The sequence below is a fragment of the Mesitornis unicolor genome, unplaced genomic scaffold (genome assembly GCF_000695765.1).
Source record: "Mesitornis unicolor isolate BGI_N332 unplaced genomic scaffold, ASM69576v1 scaffold26911, whole genome shotgun sequence".
NCBI lineage: Eukaryota > Metazoa > Chordata > Aves > Mesitornithiformes > Mesitornithidae > Mesitornis > Mesitornis unicolor.
In genome coordinates, this window is record NW_010162166.1 from 3,969 (window position 1) to 27,313 (window position 23,345).

The 23,345-nt window shown below is 34.5% G+C and overlaps 1 protein-coding gene across 1 annotated transcript in view; it reads left to right on the forward strand.

Annotated features, from left to right (window-relative positions):
* ARAP2 (ArfGAP with RhoGAP domain, ankyrin repeat and PH domain 2) overlaps positions 1–23,345 on the forward strand; it is a gene marked incomplete at both ends in the record, with an annotated part of 32,012 nt that overhangs the window by 2,948 nt on the left and 5,719 nt on the right. Inside the window, 9 exons of the mRNA XM_010193548.1 lie at positions 1,676–1,820; positions 2,872–2,974; positions 3,588–3,786; positions 5,825–5,888; positions 13,318–13,481; positions 15,547–15,759; positions 17,432–17,537; positions 19,003–19,150; positions 19,981–20,049. Coding sequence (XP_010191850.1) covers positions 1,676–1,820; positions 2,872–2,974; positions 3,588–3,786; positions 5,825–5,888; positions 13,318–13,481; positions 15,547–15,759; positions 17,432–17,537; positions 19,003–19,150; positions 19,981–20,049 — 1,211 coding nt within the window. The remainder of the gene's footprint in view (positions 1–1,675; positions 1,821–2,871; positions 2,975–3,587; positions 3,787–5,824; positions 5,889–13,317; positions 13,482–15,546; positions 15,760–17,431; positions 17,538–19,002; positions 19,151–19,980; positions 20,050–23,345) is intronic.

Below are 23,345 nucleotides of genomic sequence, written 5' to 3' on the forward strand. Positions count from 1 at the left end.
GGGCTCAAACACTGGTGCTATTTGATTTTTGCTGTTAGATTTTTGTGGTTGGTTTGTTTGTTTGTTTGTTTGTTCCCCCTCACCCCCCCTGCTCCCCCCCCAGCTGTTTTACCAAATTCTCACAAATACTTGACCAGAGTATTTGCAGCTGTACAGGCATTTTAAGACTACAGAAATAAACAGAGTATTTTCTTTTAGAACCTGCTTCTCTGCAGTTCTAGGAATAGATGCACCTTAGACTATATTCTAAGAACTAGAAGCTAGAATGAATGCATGAATGCATAAGTAGCAAATAGTCATTAATACATGCTGTCATGTGCTGTATTCATATTTAAAGCTCATAAGACAGAATAGACATTTGGTCTTAATTAAATAGTCTAAATAATACTTTTAAGTTGCTCTGCACTAGAGGATTTTTTCCCTCCACTTTGTTTTTTTAGTTAAAGTTTTTTGTTTGGTTGATTTTTTGTGTTGATTTCTTTGTTTGTGTGTTTGGTTTTGTTTTTTTTAAAATATAGATGGCAATTACTAGATACTCCAATATATCTAATACAACAAAGTTTTTTGAAGAGTGAATTCTTAACTAGATAATTCAACCGTGCTCAGCAACTGTAAATTGTTACATGTTGATAGCACCCTACAAGTATTACCATTCTGTAAACTAGTGTTGCTAAATGAATTTACCTTTGCCAGGTATATATGTGAATAGCAACAAGAGAGATCTCCAGTTCATTCTAATGTGAACTTGCCATCCTGAAATGGCTGTAGCTACTTCCTGTCTATGATGTATCAATTTATCTCCCCTGGTACACAGGAATAAATTCTGTACAATTTCATTACTATCTGACACTTGGTCCAGCAGTAAGAGAGAATTGAGCTCAAAACCTGATGTACCTAGAAAGGCTTGTTCTATTAGTTTTTCTGTTCTTCTGTTTGTCCTCCTCTACTAGTTTTGGTACTATTTAAAAAAAAAAAATAATTTCAAATAACACAACTTCTGATAGTGAGCAATGGATGCAAGTTCTGCCATGTATGACATGGTGGGTTTTTTTCTAGACTGTTTGAAGGGCTGAAATGGTTTTCCTTGATCTTGTGAGAGTGAGTGGACACCCAAGCACTACCAAACAGTGGAAGATAAATTGACTCAGTTTTGGCCTCTAGTTCCAATAACATGAAAGAAAGAGTAGCCCTTTATTTGCTACTGTATACCATGATTCATTCACTCATTTAGCTATTAGCCCTTGTCAGAATACATTGCTTTTGTAGCTTTTGGTGTTTCTAACTTTGTAATGTGTTCCCTTTTGCTTGCTTAACTCTCTTCTGCTAAACATGTAACATGGTATTGTGCACTAGCTCTTCCCCCATCAAGTTCCATAGTAACGGAAGTAAAAGCCCTGTACAATGATTAAGTTAACTTATGAAACAATTTAATATACTTGCAAAAATAAGTGTTTTACATTTTTTAAATATTATTTTCTTAAATTATGTGCTAGAGTTTCTGTAGGTTAAGTACAGACATGGAATTCCTGGTCCATTGAAGTCAGTGAGACTGAGATTTCATTGTAAATGTATTACTGTTGTAACAGAGCTATGCATCCTGAGAGGCAACTTCTACAGAAAGAGATAATTTTTATTATTATGCCAACTGACTTTTCTATTATTTCTTTAATCACAGATGGCAACAGAAGATGGTGCACTTTGGAAAGTGGCTTTCTGAGCTACTATGAAAATGATAAAACTACTACTCCAAATGGTATGATTGACATCAATGAAGTTATCTGTCTTGTAGTGCACAAGTCAGACTTCTTTTTAAATAGAGGGTAGGTTCCCAAATTAATATTTCAATAAACAAACTCAGCTATTTCAAAGATTTTATTCTGGGTTTTCAGACCTGCTCCTGAATTTTGAACATGCAATTGAGGAAAAAAAGCTGAATTGTGTTATGTTGACTTCAAGAAATAAGTGTGAAGTGTTTGTTTTTTTTTATAGTGGGATAATGAAAATGTTAGGGTAATTTAAAAGGGCAGCATAAATTAGATACATCTGTTTCTTATTAAAACTGTAATGCATATTCTCAGTGCTTAAAAGATTACATGATGATAAATTGAACAATTATTACTCATTTTTCTTCCTCAGATTGACCTCTGCCTCAAGCCAAAACTCTTGCTTTGTTTCTTCCTGATAATAATGCAGCATATTAGAGTTCTCCACAATGTTTTTGGTGCTGGTCACAGTTATACTAATCTTTGAAACTCATTTTTTTCTCTACAGCTGAGGACAGCAGTGTAACTGTTGAACACTGTGTTAGTTTGAAAATAACAACTTTTTATGGTCTTGTTTTTCTTTTATAATTCTCTTACATTCCATTTTTACATTAAGAAGATCACATGGAGATTCACCTAAATCTGAGTTGCATCCCAGTGATACTTTGTTAACTTGATTCTGTGGTAACTTGTTTACAACTTCCTGTTCAGTGAGTTGGTCTGCTTATATTAAACCTAAACAAAATGTTTTGAATGCATCACAAAAATATACTTGCTGAAATCACATGAACTTGCAAAAGCAAAAAATTACCCTGTGAATATTAATGACATTAGTGTGTAAACATATTTATTAATTTCAGAATTACTGAAGAAACTATTATGCAGTAACGTCTAAACATGTATTTTGTACCTGAAAAACACTTTGATCATGTTGTGTTATAAAATACTCTGTTATTACCAGAGTTGGACTTGTAAGATTGAAGGAGAAATGCAGATAGATTCCATTTCATAGGTATGAAACAATGAAAAAATAGAGAAATGGAACTTTTGTGTGTCTGCTGTTATGATGACTAACTACAGCTGCCTTTTTCCTCTTGCCTGCTTTTAGGGACATCTTTACCTTTGAAATTTACTTAATGTCAGAACGTGTTTTTCTGTTTGGAGCTGAAACTGCATATTCACAAAGAAAATGGACTTGGGCAATAGCTAAGGTAATACTGATAATTATCTTTTCCAGTTAGGCCAGGAGCCTTTGCACAAAGAATGAAGTGTCATTGTTAGCTTAAAATCCTCTGAGAAGCCATTTTTGATGAATACTGATCTGTCTTATGTGTAAAGGTTTCTTGTGCAGCAGGAAGAAATAACTTCTGTGATTTAATGTTTCAAACAAGATAATAAAATAAAATGGAAAAGGAATTGAAGCAAATTTTTAATGCTGATAAGATTATACTATATGAATTTTTCAGCTAACCTGTTTATGGTTGCAATTCTATTCTTTTATTTGCTGATACACAATTCATAAAGCAGTACTGTATTTTATACAGTACCAAATGCTAATAGTCACATTCCTAATTAAAACAATTGTAGTTTAAAAAGCAAAAAATTTTAACTGTAGAGTATGAATGCAAAGAATATCTTATACTTGATTTTGTAATTTATTTTTAGTGCATATATGGGTTTATGCATGATAAATATGAAAGTCTTATTTTTTTACTGTGGCTTTCATCCGTGAATCTTATAGATTTGCAGTATCTTGATTTGGTTTTTTTTTAGGGGAAGAGGGTTTTTTTTCTTTCATCTGACTCATCCCATTTTCTTTGGTAGCATTTTGTTCCCTCTGTGGCTGAATGCTTATTAGAGAGAGACTGTGACCTGATTGGCCAGCTGTACTACAAAGATTGCCATAACCTGGATCAGTGGAGAAAAGGCTGGTTTGCTGTAGAGAAGTCGAGCCTTTATTTTTGTCTTGAAATGGAGAATGCTGAAGAAGATTCCATATATCTAAGGCGGTTGCAAGAACTAAGTAAGAACTTTGCTTAACATCTAGAATTCAGGAAATACTCTACAGAATTAATACACTGTTAAGGACACTTCTATTACATATTAAAGTAATAAACATTAGGGAGCTCAGTAGCTATTTCTTTGCATGAACCAGATGCTCTTCCAACTCTCATCTAAATATGGAGTTGGTAAAGTTCTGTCTTGGATTTTTTCCCTACTTAGTGGTATACGCTAGAGGGATTTTTCACAGCTTCATAATGAATGAAGACAATTTTTGTTCCAGTTGCAGCAGTATCTTTCTTACAAGAGTACAGAATTGAATAATAATATATGACCTTTTGGGATTAATGTCTCATGTTTTTGACAGGGCAGAAGTACTCACTGCAGAACATGTTCTTGAAATGATTGACAGGTCTAGTTTTAAAATACTCAAATGCACTGGAAAAATTATAATTCTCTTGGAAAACTATTTCACAGACTAATAGACTTTTCTTTCTTTCTGATACTAAAAATATTCTTTGCTCAATATCATGACGTGGAAAGATAAAGAATATTTATACAAATGGTCTTCTATGACCAATTTTATATCATTGTCTGTAATTATTCTCTGAATCCTCTTTAAGCATATCTGCCCTACTTGTTTTTATACTGAACAAGGCAATATGTTATGTAGGAAAATATAAGTAATTTGAGATTTTGTATTATAGTAACATAGAGGAGATAATTTAGGTCTTTATTGATGATCCTCTTTGTAAATGCTATCAGATTGTGGACTGTTTTGCAGGAACTTGCCTAAATGCCATTGGGCTTTCTACTGTTTATTTACTGCCACCTTACATTTGCTGTGAATAACACCATGAAGGTGGTTTTTAGTCAAGAATATTTCTATGCCTTACCTGTCCTTTAACCTGTGAATGCTTTTTGATCTAGATTCAGAATTAAAAGGTTACAGGGTAGGAGAACTGTTTCTGATACTAGTTTTGATAATGCAACTATAATTGCTCCTACCCTAATCATATGAGCATCAAAAATCTGGGTATATCTCAAGTATAGAAATGAAACACATTCAGCTTCTGGTTGAAAATCATTTTTGCTTGGGCTTTGATTTTTAAATATTAGTTATATAGCACACTTTTATTACTTATAAGTATTATATATCCATAATTCTGTCTTTTCCGTAATTTTTGGTTTCCTTATAATAAATCTGTTCTACTCTTAAGACTCAATTGTATAACTGAAATTTGCCAAATAAAGAATAAGCAGTGAAAGTATAGTCACTTACCTTCTTGATATTTTGTTCAGTAAATGTAACTGAGGCCAGGAGTGTGTGTGATACAAAAACATCATATAATATGCTTCAGAATATGTTTATTGAGCTTCATGGATATTCAAGACTTTACAGTCTCTGGGAATTCATTGAGATAAGATGTGGATTATATATAAGATGTAAACTTTGAAAGAATTAACTTTTCAGAATTTTTAACCAGTAAACAAGTTACACTTATTACACCAGTTTTTAGTATAGTGCACAGTATAGTTTTACAAGCTTTGTTACTGAAAACTAACCAGCTGCATTTTCTGCATAATGTATAGTGTAGGTGTTTTGCAGGATGCCTTTTTTTTAGCAGGAATAGCATAAGACAACATAAAGAGGTTTGTATAAATCATATTGTTATTGTAAATATCTGCAGCCATTAGGCAAGTAAATTAACGAATTCAACAATCCAGCTTACTTCTGAATCTTTGTCTTCTAAAGCTTATAATAAAATTAATCTTATAAATATATTAAAATACTATAGCATGTTTTCACATTAAAAATACCTGTTTAACTTTTCTGTATAACTTTATTAATTTTTCGGGTGGCTGTATTGTGGTATTTTGTGGAGTTTTGTTTCCATTGTCAGCAGCATTCTTTATTTGAAATGTTTAAGAATTCTGTGCTCCTTTTGGCTCTCAAGATCATTTTGAAGAAACATGTCTATAGCTGCGTGCATGTATGTGTTTGTCTGTATGTATGTGTCTGTGTAGATTATGTGAATGTGTATGTGTTTTGTTTTCAGCAATCAGTAGTGTGATGCAAAATGGAGAGAAAATAGATGTCTTGCTGCTTGTTGAAAAAGGAAGGTAAGGTTACCATCTGAATAAAGCTTTGATTTGTTTTTATATTGATGCTTTAGAATTTGTGCTGATCAGTCATGAAGCTTTTTCACTTGTGGTTGCCAGAGAGAGTGAGTAAATTTACAGACTTTTTAAAGGAGGCAAAGTCTTTGAGTATTAGTTATGTTTCATGTCTATGTTGGGAAAAGCTAAAAAGTACTACTTAATTAAAAGCAGTTTTCCCACTGAGAAAATTATTCCCAGTGAGATTAGTCTGCCAATAACTGTTTCTTCAAAAGGACCTAACTTATTTTACCCTGTAAAGAAAGAGTATCTCTTTGGAGCTTTTACTTCTCATTTTTTTTTTAATAATTCCTATGTCCCAGAATTCTGTGTCTCGATCTGTGCAGATCAGGTTTGAGAAGGTATGTTTGAGTTCCCTGGTTAGTCTTAATTGTAATGTCTGATCTTGGTTAACAACAGACTAGATAAAAAGCAACGTACTTGTGAAGCAAGCGTGGTCCACATCTACTTCCAAGTAGGTAATATTCTGCTGAGATGACTCTGTCAAATACAGTGATGTGAGAGTTTCAAACTTTAAGTGAGCTAAGGTATTTCTGCCTCGTACATAGGTATGAATGTAAAGATGAAAGTAAAATCATTGAGAATTATTCTTATTTTATAATTTGTGGGGTTTTTTTATTTCAAGGATAGATTATTGGGCAAACGTCTGTGTAAGAAGTGGTGCAGTGTTTACACAGTCTTCTGAACAGTCATTAATATGTCAATAAAGCAAGATTGTTTTTCTCTTTGGGGAAACAAAAAAACACCAGAAGTAACTTTGACATCTATTCAGAGTTGGAGAAACTCATTGCAACTTGTGTGTTTTGAATTTTAACTCTTCCTAAGATACTTTTAAAGTTCCAGAATTCAGTAAGGTGATGCAGATCAGAAACAAACAGTTTTTTCTGTTGGTTTCTTTATTCGAAGCAGCATATTGTAAGATTCAGCATTAAGTAAGTGCATAGACCCACCAGGGAACAAGAGGTACCCTGTTCAAGGTGCAGTCCAATAGATGGATACAAACTGTATACCTGATTTCAGAGATACAGGTGCTGAGCAAAACTTCTAGGTCCAAGTCAGCTTATATTATTTCTTTCATTATAGTATTTCTGTCAAGTGAGGGTAGGTTTTCCCTGAACTACTTTAATAGTTTAATGGAAATTCTGAACTATTTGAAAATAATTTCAACAAGGGCACTGGCCTATTTATGGCAGCCATGAATATGTTTAATTTTTCTTCCCTGAAGTCTGCCATAATGAATTTAAATGTATAATGTTCACTTTATCTTAACCATTAAAAGCCATATGGGTATATAAGCTTTAGCATAGTGATTCTTGTTTAGGATATTACTTGATAAGTATCCAGGTGTTTAGCACAGTTGCATGATATTGCATGTTGTGGTGATAAGAAATTCAATATGTGTGTGGGGAAAATTGTTAAGTATAAAATCACCTTTTTCTTTAGGTTCAGTTATTCTAAATGGAAACAAAACCAGCAATCCTCATTCTGGCCCTCCAAACCCTAGATGTATTAATTACTTTCTTTGAGAAGTCATCAGCATCAACTAAATGATGTATCATAGCCTCTTGATTTTCCAATTTTGTGCATTATTTTATAGCAGTGCTTGTCTAATGCCATCTTTGGGTGAGATTTATCACTTGAAAGAGACCGTATATACTGCCCTATTGTCAGCTTTCGTATTACATGAAATTTTTTAGTCACTAAACATGAAATTTTTTAGTCATGACATTTTTAGCCACTAAAATGTGGGATGAACATCAAAATCTCAAAAAACAATGTTGCAAGAATGAAACAAGACAAGTGAGATTTTTACAGAATTAAGAAAAGTTTGGAATAAAAAAACCCAACAACACAAACAAACAAAAAACCACAAACAAACAGAAACCCCACCACCGTTTTTTGCATAGAAAAATAAATGTTGATGTCTTACAACATCTTGTTATATTTTATTAAAATAAACTATGAAAATACCTTGAGTACTTTCCTACTGAAGCTCTTACTGGTTTTCTGTTGTTTTTGTTACTGACTTCAAGCTAACTTCACATTACTTACAAAGACTTATACCTTTTTTTGAGTCTCAGTCATTGGATTGATTAATTTAGGTAGAGCCGTATGTTACATACCTTTTTCATTGGCACTTTTCCCTTTGACTACTGCAGGCAAATGAATAACTTAAGTTGCTACAAATGGGTGTCTCACTTAAGAGTGATTGCATATGCAAGTAAACCGTTTCATAACTATAAAATGTTCAAAGCTTACTGTTGAAGTAATTATAATATAATAAATCTATGTATTCTGGACCTTTAAAAAATACTTAGTAAATTTATGTGTATGTTACATTGATGGGGTACATAAATTTAATGTTCATCTGATTCATAACTACTCAAAGGAAGGGTTTACAGTTGGTTTTGGGCTGCAAGGTGCATAATGATTTCCAACTTGTATAAAGTACATTAATTCAGAGAGAATACTACCAAAAGGCATGTGAGATTTTTCTGAAGTCTTAGGTATGAATATGTCCCACTCTTGCCCACCCTCTCACTGCCCCCGCCGGCTCTTTTTTCCTTTGTTCCTCTATGCTGTTTTCTACTTAGCACCCTGCTGTTCATTTATTCTCTCTGACATGTTCAGTGAAGAAGACTACAAGCTCAGAAGTAAGAGATGGTAATGATACTATGCATTGCAAAGTAATAGTATGTCATGAGGGGCTGAACCAGGCTGGAACATTTTCAGAGCAACAAGACTGTTTCTTTTTTGAAGATTGCTGTTGGTTTTGAAGTTCAGTGTACTTACTAAATTTTCACAGTAATCCTAGACTTTTTCTAATTTTTTTATTTTTTTTTAATCTCAAAAATGTTTCATGTTTGATTTTGGTTATCTTTGCTAAAGTATATTAGAGAGTACTTCTGTAGCACCTATTGAAATTTTGTCGCACTATGATCTCTGTTGGATCATATTGTCCAACATGTTAGAAATATCTCCAACCCAGCTAGAAATCTTGACTTTTCCCAACACTGTTTTCTTATCCCATAATGAGATAATCATAAGCCTCCTTTTATGTTCTGCTTTCATAGTTAAAATACCTTTTGTCTTCTTGGTAGAAGTAGCAAACCATTTTCCAGATTTCTGAGTCTGACACTTCCCTCTGTCACACGGAGATGTCCTTTGGCTTACTCCATATTCAGTTCATTATGTTTGTTTGTTTGTTTGTTCCCACCCCACCTTGATCTCTGCTGTTTGTAAAATTTGTGTAGTGACTGGTGATACTCAGTCTCTTGTTGCCATCCAAACAGAAGTTGCATAGTAAATAACTGAAGAAGGTACTTCTGTGTAGTTCAACAGAGGTCAACAAATGTGTCTGTACACTGAAGAGAGGAAAGGTGTCTGAAAACAATGCTATGCAATAATTTTTAAATACATCTCTATATAACATTGAATGCAAAATCACTAATGTCATACGTTAAGGAAAAGCAGTTGTGTCTAGTTAAGTTTCAAAGGTTTCATTTTTTTTTCTGTAATAATTTAAGATCTCTCTTAGGTGTCAGTAACGTTTTCAGACCATAATGTAATCCAGATGGTGCATTTTTTTCCTTTGTTATACTTCTCTTTTAGTTAGCTCTTTCTTATTATAGATAATAAACCTTCCCTACATACTGGCACAATTTTTTTATGCTGATGGTTCATTAATTATAAAGTTTTCTTCTTAACCCTTTGATGATAGCAATAAGATTTCTTGTAAAATGCAGTTATGAGCACAAAATTCTAGAGTCCAGAACTAATCTAAACATAAGACTCAGTCTTATGACAGTCTTATAACAGCTGATGTCTGTTTCTCACCCTTCTTCCCCACGGCCTCTACCCAGAATCACTAAGTATCACTGTTTTCCTAATTCCTTTGTGCAACAAAGCATACAGACATAGCTATAAGATAGTGGACTTTGCAAGATGGGTTAAAGATAAGTCTTTGCACTGTTGTGGATGAAGCGTGCTCACGTATGTTGTTTGTCTGACTACTGGTGCAGAAGGATGTGATGGTAGTCTGTGATAAGGTTGAAAAGCTCTCAGTAGCTTCCTTTGATGTTGAGACAAGGTGATCTTAGAGTGCTGCAGTTGTTTGTGCCAATTCAGTTGTTCACTAAGGCAGAAATCTGCATTGGTGAGCCTTCCTGTTTTTTGAGTACTTAAATTATTAATTTATTGTGTATGGACTATATATGCTTCACAGTTAACAGAGCAAAAACTCTCCTATTCACCATGTAGTCACTTTTGCTATTTGTTATGAAGTGTCAGCTCTTTTTCAATTTTTTGAACTGGAAGAAGTAGCCCATATATATAAACATATTGTAGAAGGCCCTGAATTTGTATTTTAGGAATGCATTTTGGTTCAGAGTCTGTGCAAAGTAGCTGTTACTTTGAATGATAGTTAGGATTTTGTAAACATTGCAGTAAAAATTCTTTAAAACATGATTACTTCTATAAGCTTAGAAGTATTCTTGATATTAAGTTACTCAGTTTTATGATACATAGGACATCAGTATGCTTTAGCCTGTGTTTATAGGTTTCATCTTAAGCAATTAATGTAATTTTGTACTTTGATAATAGTAACTAGTTGAGTTAGAAATATATATAGAAATATATCTAGAAATATATGTCTGCTGTCTCTGAAAGCTGTGTGATGACACTGACATGAAAAGTAGAAGCTAGATCTGCAAAGCTGGTCTCTGTTACTTCATGAATTTCTGTAGAAGACTTCTACTGTGCTTTGAAGAAAAGTTGTGCTCTTCTGCTGGTGACTGTGGTCCATGGAGATCAAAAAATGGTTTCCAAGTAGGAAAAAAATGTGGTCTTAAGTTTGGCTGAAAGTGTTCAAAATAGAAGGAATGCTTAAACGTCTTATTTGTACATTGTCGTATGGTTTTGTGATTTAAATGCATCCTAGGTGTGCTCTCGCTCTGCTAAAAATACTGCAGTTAGAGATGAGCTTTCTAAGCCACTTCCACAGTAAATTGACTGAATTCTAAACTATGTCTGGTGCTGGATTCATTTCCTTTTCTCCCTTCTTCTCTTTTGTGATGTTGTAGTAAATGCTGAAATTGCTTCTCTGACTTATCCGACTTTCTTAGATGACTGCTTTGGAGTTTTTTAAGTGGACAAAGTGAGTAAATTTTTTAGAAAATCATGAGTTGACTTCCATGAACAATCCAAGTTCCACAATAGCAGCAAGATTTTTCATGTTTATATTTTTACCAGCAGCTTTTCTTTCATGATTATGTTGGTGGTATAGAACTGCTACTTAAACAGATACCCCATTTTCATTGATAATAAATAAGTATCCTCTTCCTCTGTAGTTTGAATTTAACTCAACAGCTTTTCAAATTTTAGAAAACAACGCGAGCATCATCTCTTGGTAGTTCTGGTATGTTTTTTCTAATGTTGAGGGGAAGATGGGAAGATCTGTAGAATAGAAGATAATATTTTTCACATAGTTTAGGTAATTCATATATCACAACAGTTGATTGACAGGCACGTGATTTGAATTTACGTATCTCTGTGAAGAAATACAGATAAGTTTTAATTACCTTTGAAGTTCAGTACACTACTATATTTCTCTCTCCTCCTCTGGTACCAATTCATTGATATATAGCAGAGTTGCCCCTTTTCTTATTTAGAAGTAATAATATTTTCACTTTACAGTATGCTGCTTCCTGTACGTATCATAATTCTTTAGGTAACAAAAAATAATCTGTTGAGACTTCCGTTTATCCTTCTGCATAATACCATAATGTGAATCCTGCTGTTCTGCAGGGAAAATAAAAACACAGTAATATGCATATATTTGTGCATCTCTTGTATTGGGAAGCACCATAAAACTTTCATAAATCATAGTCCTAACCTCTGCTGGTCTGTGAATAATAGCACTAATGGAATAGTGTAACATGCACTGTCAGACTTTTCCACTCAGTTCAAACTTTTTCATTTCCTCTCATATATGGCTACAGCAATACTGGAGGATGTCAGGGTGATATGTTTTTTTGGAAGTTGTTGGTTGAGAACCACCCATGTATGATATTTGTTCTGACAGGTCTTCAGAAAATGTCTGCAAGTATTGAATTAGACATGCTGATTTTCCTGTAAAATTTTTGTGCAACTTATTGGTTTTTCTTAATGGAAAGCAGAGGCTGAGTGTTTCTACTAGCCAGGCATGTGTGGTGGTTAATATGATGTTCAAAGTCATGAGGTGGAGACTTTTTAAAAAGGGGCTTCAGTACAATGGAATATTTTAATGTCTCCTACTCTGCTGCTGAATGACTGAGTCTATATGAGTCAGAATACTTAAGATGCTGAGTCTACGTGTGTAGTTAACTCCATTATCACTTTGTATCAAGACAGGAATGCTAGAATGGAAATGTTTATAAAAGTGAAATTGAAAGATGCTAATTAAAAAAAAGAAGTTAAATGTTCTATCATTATATAAAATGCTTCATTTTTTTCTCTCAATAAAATAATCAAAATTATATTTATTTATATTTTGATGAAAGTATTTTCATATAGATTCAGTAGAAAATTTTAGTTTTTCCTAATTAGCAAATAAATTGGCATTAAAGAAAACGAATCCCTTACATTTCTTTAGTGGGACATAAAGACTATGTATGTCGAAATGTTTGCTTGCTATTTTAATGCTTAAAAGAGTTGTTTATTAAATACATGCATGTGGGCGGACCCTTAAACTTTTCAATTTTAGAATTGACTCTTGGAAGCTAGCCTGTCAGAGGTAAACAGAGGAGATTATTGTAGCATGTTTAAACAATAAAATCAGAACAGGGCCATGCTTTGAGATAAACAGGTAACTGAAGTGTTGCATTAACTTATTCTACCTCAACTCAGTGTTTTCTTACATGTTACTTAGCTCTGTGATTTCCTGAGTGTGATCATTCCATGTGAAGGAGGGAAGATCAATATGTCTCAGCTCCTTTATGGAAGTGGAGGAGGGAGGAAGCCTTTTCCATTATTGACCGTTGTCTCTAAACCTCTATTTCCTGCTTAACTGTGACTTGGACTTATGAGTGCACATTATAGGAGCAAGACTGAAGAAGAGTAATTAAAATGTTGGTCAGGTCCTTTCAAAGGCCTGTGACAGTGTTTGTGGATCTTTTTTCTTTTATTGTGATACTGCTAGTACAAGAAAAAAAGGGGGGAGGGGGGTGGGAAGATGCTGTAACAATAGGCCACCACCATAGCTTTGAAGGTGGAAGGTACCTCGATGTCTTATTCTAAGTATTTCTTATTTTGTCCGGACATCTTCTATGTTGCCATAGTACAATAACAGTTTTCTATTTCTTTCCTGCATTCAAAATATTTTTATACTTTTCAGAACGCTATACATCCACGGTCATACGAAGCTGGATTTCATGGTCTGGTATACTGCAATTGAAAAAGCAGCAAGTACAGATGGCAATGCATTACAAGATCAGCAGCTCAGCAAAAATGATGTTCCTATTATAGTGAACAGCTGCATAGCATTTATTACACAGTATGGTAAGTATAGTAAGTATAGTGGATTTTATTCAACCTAAGATGGTTTGTATAATAGCTAAGCCGCCACACTATCATATCTTACTGAATGAGTTTATGTATTACCTAAAGTAAAACCATACCCCTCATTAGCCTCGCCGCTCTTTGATGCAGTGGTGAAATACACTGCAACACATCTGAGAATGGGCTGTTTGAGGAAATATAATTTGGTGGTTGCCCTTTATAGACACCTTCCTATTTTAAAAATTGACTTGTTTGCATAATGTAGCTTGGCCTTGGTGTTCAGTGCCTCCACACAGAACACCTAAGCCCTGAAAATAAGCTATGTGAACCAGGAAAAGCTTTGACCTCGACTGGTCAGCACATCTTCTTGGAAACTTAAATTAGCTGTGAAGCCAAGTTCAGTCTTAAGGCTGCTATTTTTTTCTGCATAATAGCCTAAGAACTACAGTCAGTTAGCATTTGTTTAAGTAAACATTTTGGCAGCATAACTTTCCGTAGAATTAGATCATATGCAGATAATGTCTATGTCCTTTTTACTACAGCAAATTCATCAGTTCTCTTGTGAAATACTAAATACTTATCAACCCTATATGAACTTGTCTCCAGGACAGGAGGTTACAGATATTTATCTGTACAGATATTTATAGATATTTATATCTGTAACCTCTGTCAGTATGAATGAAAGCACCTGATTTATATTTCAGTGATTGAAGTTTAACTAAACTTTTGAATATGGCAACACTGCATTATGCTAAATAGTTGTGCTTGGGTTGCAACTATTGCCTAAAACCAAGAAAAATATTATTTTTTAATTAGCACCAGGAGTTACTCTAAATATAGTTTACACTGTTTCAGGTACTGAAATGTTGTTAAAGCAGGGTAATTCTGTTCACCACTCAGAACAACCACTTTTGTGTGTTCTAAATTAAAATTCAGTTTCCTAATGTTTTTTAAATAAGTTAGATCATTATTGAAAAACATGGGTTTTTTTCAGGATCAGCATTACTGAACGTTAAAATACTCATTTGAATGCTAAAGGAATTATTTGTATGTATTACTTTAATGCATACCTGATTTTGTGTCATCATGTCTTTAGTTGTTGTCTACACTATCAGGTCCCACAGCTGTTCCTGACAGTAACAACAAAAAGGCAGTATCCAGTGGTAGTGCTTGTGGGCATTACACAAAGGGTGAATTGCATGAATATACGACCTGATTTCGTAGGTTTTGACAGAGTACTTAATTTGACAGGTACATAAGAAAAGCAGGGTTTTGCATAAAATATGATTCTCTTTTAAAAAATGTGAGAAACACCTCTACAGAGAGAAACAATGGAGCTGCACATCTATGCCAAACTTCCACAGGTTTAAAAAAAATAAAAAGTTTTGGCTAATCTCTCATGTGCAGTAGTTGAAGGTACTTTTGACTATGTTTTAGATTATGAATTTTCTTTTAAGTTCACTTTGGGCTTTGGTGTTTTTAGTTGTTAAATAGAAGAATAGTGGCTGCCTTATGTCTTCCTGAACATGAGAAACATCAGAAAAAGGGAATGTTTTCTACTAATCTTGAGGCTTTTAAGAGTGAAGTGTTTCAGATTGGATGGATAAAATAATGCTTTATTGAGTCCTAAGTTGATGAATCCTAAGTTGAGTTGATCAGTAAGGTAATGAAACAGTGGGAGTTTTTCGCATGAAAGCAGCTGTGTTTTATGTATAATACAATACCAGTCATCAAAACTTCTTTCCTTTACTATGCCTTTTGAAACTATTGTTTTAGGAAGTCCTGGAGAGATTAGGGGATTTGAATTGCTTGTAAAATGTTCTTGAAATTGTGATCCCAGGCTTGCTTAATATTATCATGTGTATGTTTGCAACAAGATCTGGTTGGATGTAAGCAGACCTGGCAGTGCTTTTACTAATGAAGTGAGTATGTTCAAAAGGTCAGAGAGATTTTAGGAGGAAATACATTGTGTTTCACAGCCAGCTATGCTTTTCATATAATAATGTTTGGAATTTTGAAAAGAATATGTTTATTTATTTTTCTGTCCTGTGTTTCTGTAACTTAGGTTTAGGTAGCAAGCAGATCTACCATAAGAATGGGGATTCCTCCAATGTAGCTGAACTGCTGGAAAGCTTCAAAAAAGATGCAAGGAGTGTTAAACTAAGAGCAGGAAAACATCAGCTTGAAGATGTGACTGATGTATTGAAAAGTTTTCTGTGTCAAATAGATGATGCACTGCTCACTAAAGAACTTTATCCGTTCTGGATCTCAGCATTAGGTAAGGTATTCAATAACACTCAATACAAGAAAGCTTGTATGTACATTTTCAGTATCAAATTTGAGGGGGTTATTAATTACTTTCTCTGTGTCGACCTATGTTTTTTGATAATCAGGAAAACAATTGTAGTGAGGGAAAAAGTATTTAGAGCCTGGCTGCAACAGACTTATGTTAAGCAGGGGTTATTTTACTGCCTTCAAGTGAACTAGAAGCATAGTAGCAAGTAACAATGTTTCCTAGACAATGCATCTGTAAACAGTAGACCAATATAGTGGTGCACTTGGCAGTGCTAGGTTAACTGTTGGACTTAATGATCTTAAAGTTCTTTTCCAACCTAAGCTATTCTATAATTCTATGAACATTGCACTGTGTAAGGTAAGAAGAGATGATTAATATTTTATGGAAGCACTGATGGTAGAATTCAAGAAATAGACAAATATCAGTGTAGGAAAAAAGCATGTACTCTTTTGACTATATCTAGATGTTTAGTTGAAAAGTGGCAAAATGTTGATGCTGTCATCTGCATGAAACTTAAATGACAGTCTTGCTGCTTATATTCTTCAAATATCTTTTATGGACATGTACAAGGATGTGTATTAATGATGTAAACTTGTTAATAACTGTTCCTTGTTTTTTGTTTCCTTAGAAATATTAATTAAAGTTAGCTCTTTTGTGAAAGTGTTACAGCGATGTAAGTTCTTGATTTGTATATGGAGCTAACTTCTGCTTTAGCTTTCCAGCAGAGAATCCTGTCCTGTTAAGTGACACTGAAGGTACTTGTAGGAAGACTAAAGCACTTAGGAAGATACAGTAGACCTTTAAACTGTTTTCTTGTTGTCAGTTTATTTTTTCTTTCAATTACCAAGGAAATCAAAACATAGTGCAGTTAATGGAGAGTGCTAGCCATCAGCTGGAACTGATGAGAATTCTGTGATTTTTCTTTTCATAAACTTGAGAGAAGTAAAGAACTGAGAAGAAAAAGCTAAATAAATAAAATTTACATTAACTTTGCTCATGCCCTGAACAGGATTATGTGCTATGGTGTCTATGCAGCACAGGGAGACAGACTTAACTTAAGGACAGAGAGCTGTGGCTGTTTCCCCAGATACTGTAATTCTGAAGACTGAAATTCCTATCATTGTTCAGCTATGTAACTTTGTACAGCTTATTTACCAACTCTTCCTCTTTGCTCTCCTCTTATCAGTCTTATATATTGGAATCTTTAAACGACTTTCAGCCATGAGACACTTTTCCAGTAAAAAATAAAAAAGATGAAAAGGACTTTTCATTTCTCATCTCTGGGAACTCTTAGGAAGTACATTTGCACTTGTGCATACACAGATGCACTCACACATGTACAGGCACAAACTACAGATTAACTGTTCTTAGTGAGGAAAAGCAATTGCTATCCTGGGATTTAGTCTTAAACTGTAGCAAATGGTGCTTGAATATAGAACTGGCTGTCTTCATTGCTATTATTGTTTCCCTGAACTGGTGTACAATAATAAACTTTGTTAATAGAAGATTGTCAGTGTTGCCTTTATGAAAAAGAGGTTGATTGGACAAATTGTAATTTTAAATGACTAGATGATGCCAATATGGTTAATGAGATCTGCTGTTGGTTTTTAGTGTGCATCATTATTAATGCTCAGTGATTATTATTTTCTGACAGATACACAGAATGAGAAGGAACGTGTGAGGAAGTATGGAGCTTTTATTCGGACACTTCCACCAGTCAATAGAGCAACTTTGGCTGCTTTAATTGAACATCTTTACAGGTCAATGCAAATGATGCACTGTAGCAGAGAAATTCTTGTAATGTGTTCTGAGTATAACTCTAACAAAAATGATATGTAACTTGTTTCATTAGCTAAGAAGCATGAAAAACTTGCCTAGTTGTGATGATTAATTATATTTTATTCCCTTTAATTTATAATGTGTTTTTTCTTTAGTTTTATTTTTAGCAGTAGGTATCTATAAATATCAATGGGATGGAACCACCTTACAGTAAGAAAGGGCTGCCAGTGTATGTGTCCAAGTAGGGTAATTTTTGATGTAGCTTCTTCATATGAACTCATTTAGCCCAGTCTGCTAGTCTTCCAGAGGACTGATATCTGCTATTTATATGTTTATTAAATTGATTGGTGCCATTACTGGGATAAAAATTATAGTAAGTATTGCGTTTAATGATGGTTCTAAGCATATCCAGTTCAAATATATTTATACCCTGTTATACCTTTTCTGAAAGTACTTTGAATTCATGTGTTTAAGCCAAAATTCTGTGATACTTTAAAGTGTTTGCTTCTGGAAGAGTACACATGTAAATAACAACTGATATGAAAACTTTACCCAAGTATAGAAACTAAGAAGGACCTTATTTCTTTCCACATTTTGATTGATCTTAGATCATAAGTTTGTACCATATACTTAAGTAACATAACATAGCAAAGCTGTATTTAGTGTTGGTATTAGCGGTGGTACAGCCTCACCTTGAATAATGTGTGCAGTTCTGGGCCCCACAATTTAAGAAGAATGTGAAGGTCCTTGAGTGTGTCCAGAGGAGGGTAACAGAGCTGATGAAAGGGCAGGAAGGAATATACTGTGGGGGGTGGCTAAGGACTTTGGGCTTGTCTAGTTTGGAGAAAAGGAGGCTGAGGGGTGACCTTATGGCTCTCTTACAGGTTCTTGAGGAGGAAAAGTGGAGAGGGAGGTGCTGAGCTCTTCTTAATATCCAGCGTTACGATGTGTGGGAATAGTTCAAAGCTGCATCAGGGGAGGTTCATACTTCATATTTGAAAGCATTTCTTTAATAAACAGGTAGTCAGATGCTGGAACAGGCTTCTTAGAGAGATGGTTGATATCCCATGCCTGATGCCCCAGTGTTTAAGAGGCATTTGGACAATGCTTTTAATAACATGCTTTAACTTCTGACCAGTCCTTACATGATCAGGCAGTCAGACTAGATGATTGTTGTAGGGCCCTTCCAACTAAACTATTCTATTCTGTTCTATTTTAAATAATTTTTATATCACTTGAGATGCAGATAGAAAGTTTAAGTTTTCATTTCTGTAATGAGATGTGAGATAAAGAATATAAAGGAATAAATACAAAAAGAATAAAATCAGATATTTTTCATTGCATTTAATATTGTTTTTGAAATGCTCTCCATATTCTGTAGAGGAGCCTCAGACAATTAAAGAAACCATGAAACCTTCTGAATGTGTTTATTTTTTCCTTCAACAGGGTGCAGAAGTGTTCTGAAATCAATCATATGAACCCTCACAATCTAGCCATGGTGTTTTCCTCATGCTTATTTCAAACTAAAGGCCAAACTAGTGAAGAAGTCAATGTAATTGAGGATCTAATTAAAAATTATGTGCAACTTTTTGATGTAGGTATCTTTATATAAAAGTATCCTAGTTGCTGAGCTGTTAGACATGCTAAGAAATCTTAAAGATGATCTTTCTATTAGTTACACTGTCATGGATTTGCAGGGCTTTTAAACTCTAATTCAGTGGACATTGTTCTTTGACTGCTTTAAATTTTATTTCCCACATAGCATAGCCTGTGTAGGAAAGACTGTATTTATAGGATTACTGTGAGCTTCTGTTTTCCAAAATGTGGTACATTCTTCTTGCTGACACTAGCATACCAATTCTAAGAAAATTTTAAGATTATGACTATTAAAAATAATACTTCTAATCAAATTCTATCGATCTGGTTAGAACTGAAGCATGGAAGAATCCTGAGTGCCTAGTTTGAGCTGTGATTACAATAAAAACTAGAGAAAGTGTTTAGTTCCTTAGGCCTAGAAAGAACATTAAATCCAATTGGACAGAAAAGATACTACAATTGTTTTAGCCATTTAGATTTAGAGTTTACTGTGCCACTATAACATCGGCAGTTTTTCATGGAGTCCTCTGTCTTCTAATGTGTATTGGGTAAAGTTTATAGTAACGAATCCTCTAAATGAAATGCTGTTTCACACTGATAGAATATTTTTCATAGTTGCTTCTATAAGAACATGATTACCAGTACTGTTAATTGTTAACAATGTTTATAGTGGTTACATTATTATTAATTGTTTTCTATTGTCAGATGTAAGCATTCCTCTATATTTCTGTTTATCTTAGTGTTTTATAGTAAATTAAAGTTTGCTAGTTTATGTTGTAATTTTTATACTAGCTCCCTTATACTTCAGAAATTATACATTTTAAACAGATAAACGAAGACCAGGTCAAACAAATGGATATAGAAAACAGCTTTATTATGAAATGGAAAGACACTCAGGTAAGTGGCAAATATCAATTGGTAGTAAAACCAATTTTAACAAAGACTATGTTGTTGTTTATGGGTTTTTCTACCTAGATTTCTAAATGTAAATTTCTAAATTTGTATAATGACTGGTGTTGTTAACAAAAGGGAAAGAGAATGAAATAAAAGAGGAGGCATAAACTGATAAAGCAAAACAGTTCTGTGTAAAGCATACTGTGGAGTTATGTTCTGGCCTAATCACTGGGATAACTTACAGGATGTTACATGCTTTTACTATACTTCATAAGTTGTAGTAGAAGGAAATGATAACATATGCAAGTGTGAAAGTGATGACCTGTCTTTTTTTTAATTTATTTTAAACATGCATATTAAATACCTTCAAGACTATATTTTATTTTCATGAGCTTTGGGTACACATGGTTCTCTCTATTAGAGTTTCACCATCTCTTTGGGTCTAAAGCATCTGAATCTTTAGCTGCACCCTGTTTTGTGATAATTTCTAGAACTCCAAGCCCAAATATTATTTGGGGAAGCTTCGGACACATGGTAGCTGTCAAACTAACCTTCAGGGTACAGTATGAGAATAAGGAAGGTCTTATGCCACTTATTATCATCTTGAGTTCAAATCTTACCTGTAACAACTTTTGAATAACTTCAGATTGGTATGAAACAGCAGAGTGATAGCATTTTTCACTGTCTGAATGGTATTTGTGTACAGACCTAATTAAGGCAGGAATTGGTAAGTTTCGTAACACTACCAAGGTGGTTGAATTAAGAGAGGTAAAAGAAAATGTAGGGAGCTTAAAATCATTTTCAGAAAATTAAAGTAGTGAAAGAGAAGCTTTTTGGAGCTTATAGAGTTTTAGAAACTAATAGAAAGCTAGCAGGAAAATAATCTCTAATTTTCAGTGGCTGTCTTTCCCCTTTCAGCAAGTTTTGTGGTACCTTATAAGCCATTCATTAAGAAGACAGGCTCTTGCAAATACCTGATGAAATTGCATGTTCAGTGAATTGCTATCTGGAGTCTTATTTTTATCTTGTATCCCCTTATTGTCAGGGTCAGTGTGACATGAAGCTTTCTGACCATAATGAATTACAGTGAATGTGCATATCGAAGGTAAAATGCCTATTTCCTGCTTTTGGTGCCTGGTGGGGAATGACCAAACCATGGGGAAATAAAATTTATTTCTAGTGTCTGTCTTGCAGAATAGAAACATTTGCCTTGGTCATGGCAAAAAAAAAGCCCCTAGTTTTGATATCCCTAAGAGCTTTTGCAAGGCAGGGGTTGAAGTATCATTAATGGAACTTATTAATTCTGAGGTCCAAGAAAAGGAACTTACTGAGATTAGGGAATAAAATTTTGAAGCCTAAGATAGTTAAAATGTATACACTTGTGGATATATTCTTTTCTGTGGTTTTAGAACAACAACAAAAAATGCTTGTTACAGCTTGTTACACTATTAACATCTTCCAAGCAACTCTGGGAAGGTGTAATTGTTAAATGTTTGTGGTAATACCTTCTGGAAAAAATAGGGAGATATGAAAGGAGTTTTGTGAGTAGAGAAAGAGGTAGTGGAGACATTTTGATTGGATAGGGGGGAAAAAAGTAGAAAGGAAATGGAAAGGCTGTTGATGGATTGAATAATATAGTAGCAACTGCTGGCTAGGTGGGTTTGTCCAGAACTGAAGCTGTGAGGAATATAGAGAAGACCCAAATAAAGTGATTTTTTTTGTTTTTTTTTCCACCCCGGATACCTCTGCAAAATCACCTTTATGAGGTGTATTATATTTAGAAGGCTGCATATTGAAGAAAAAGAGTATAGGCTTTCTAAAATTAATAAGCTGTTTTTTTTAATTAAAAAGCTTCTTCCAGCACCTGAAAAGGTAGTCTTCCAAGTTTTAATTTTTATATGGACCCTTCCTGAATAATTGGGTCTGCTTGGACTGGTTTCCCTGGCACTCTCTAAGTTGTTGGGAGGCAGAGTTATGGAAAGATTGAACTGGGATTTTAACTGTTCTTATTTTGCTCCCAGCAAAGTCTCTAACATTAGGAGTCAGCTTTTTGAGTTGATGGTTTCACCTACTGTGTTAATAGACTCTGACTTGATTCTCATAACACAGATGGCTAAGCTTTACAAAAACAGTAATATCACTTTAACCTTAAAAATAAAACAAAATCTGCTACCTCATCAAAGAAATATCGTAGAATCAGAGAATATCTTAAGCTGGAAGGGACCTGTAAGGACCATCCAGTCCCAATTTCCTGCTTCTTGCAGAGCTACCTGAAACTAAACCATATGATTAAGAATGTCATCCAGATGCTTCTTGAGCTCTGACAGGCTTGGTGCCATGACCATTTCCCTGAGGAGCCTGTTCCAGTGACTGACCACCCTCTTTGTGAAGAACCTTTTCCTAATGTCTATCTGAACTTCCCCTGATGCAGCTTTATTCCAGTTGTCTAGGTTGGAAGGAGCCTTTTAAGATCATCTAGTCTAATTACACTGTTACTCAAGCATGACCTCTTAAAGCATGTTGCCTAGGACTGTGTCCTGTCAGATTTTTAATGTCTCCAAGGGTGAAGCCTCTCTGGGCAGCCTCCTCCAGTTTGCCCACACTTGCAGCATAATTGTTCTCTTGTGTTAAGATTGAATTTTGTGTGTTTTGAATTTGTGCCCATTGCCTCTTGTCCATTGGCATTCTTTTCTGTGAGGGGATATTGTTGACTTATAATCAGCCAACACGAAGGTCTTTCTCAGCAAAACTGTTTTACAACTGGTTGTGTCCCTGTGTTCTAATACCTGGGATTACTCCTTCCAAGGTGCAACACTTAGATTTCCCCTTGCTGAACTTCATGAAATCCCTCTGTGCCCAGTTCTCCAGCCTGTTGAGGTCCTTCTGAATGTATCAGCCATGCCTCCCAGTTTGGTACCATCTGCATACTTCTTGAGGATGTGCTGTGTCCTGTTATTCAGGTCATTGATGAAGATTAATGGTGTCCTGGCTGTTCAGCTGGTTTTCAATCCACGTTACTGCCTGCTTACATAACCTGTAATTTGTCAGCTTGACGATGACGATATGGGAGACGCTGTTAAAGACTTTACTAAAACTGAGGTAGACAACATTCACTGCTATCCTTTTATCTGCTAATGCTCATTGTAAGGGACTATCAGTTTGGTTAAGCATGATTTCCCCTTTGTAAGTCCATGCTGATTAAACCCAATCATCTTGCTCTCCTTCGTGTGTTTGAAAGTGCTTTCCAGGAGGATTTTCTCCATCACCTTCCCAGGGACAGAGGTGAGGCTAATGAGCTT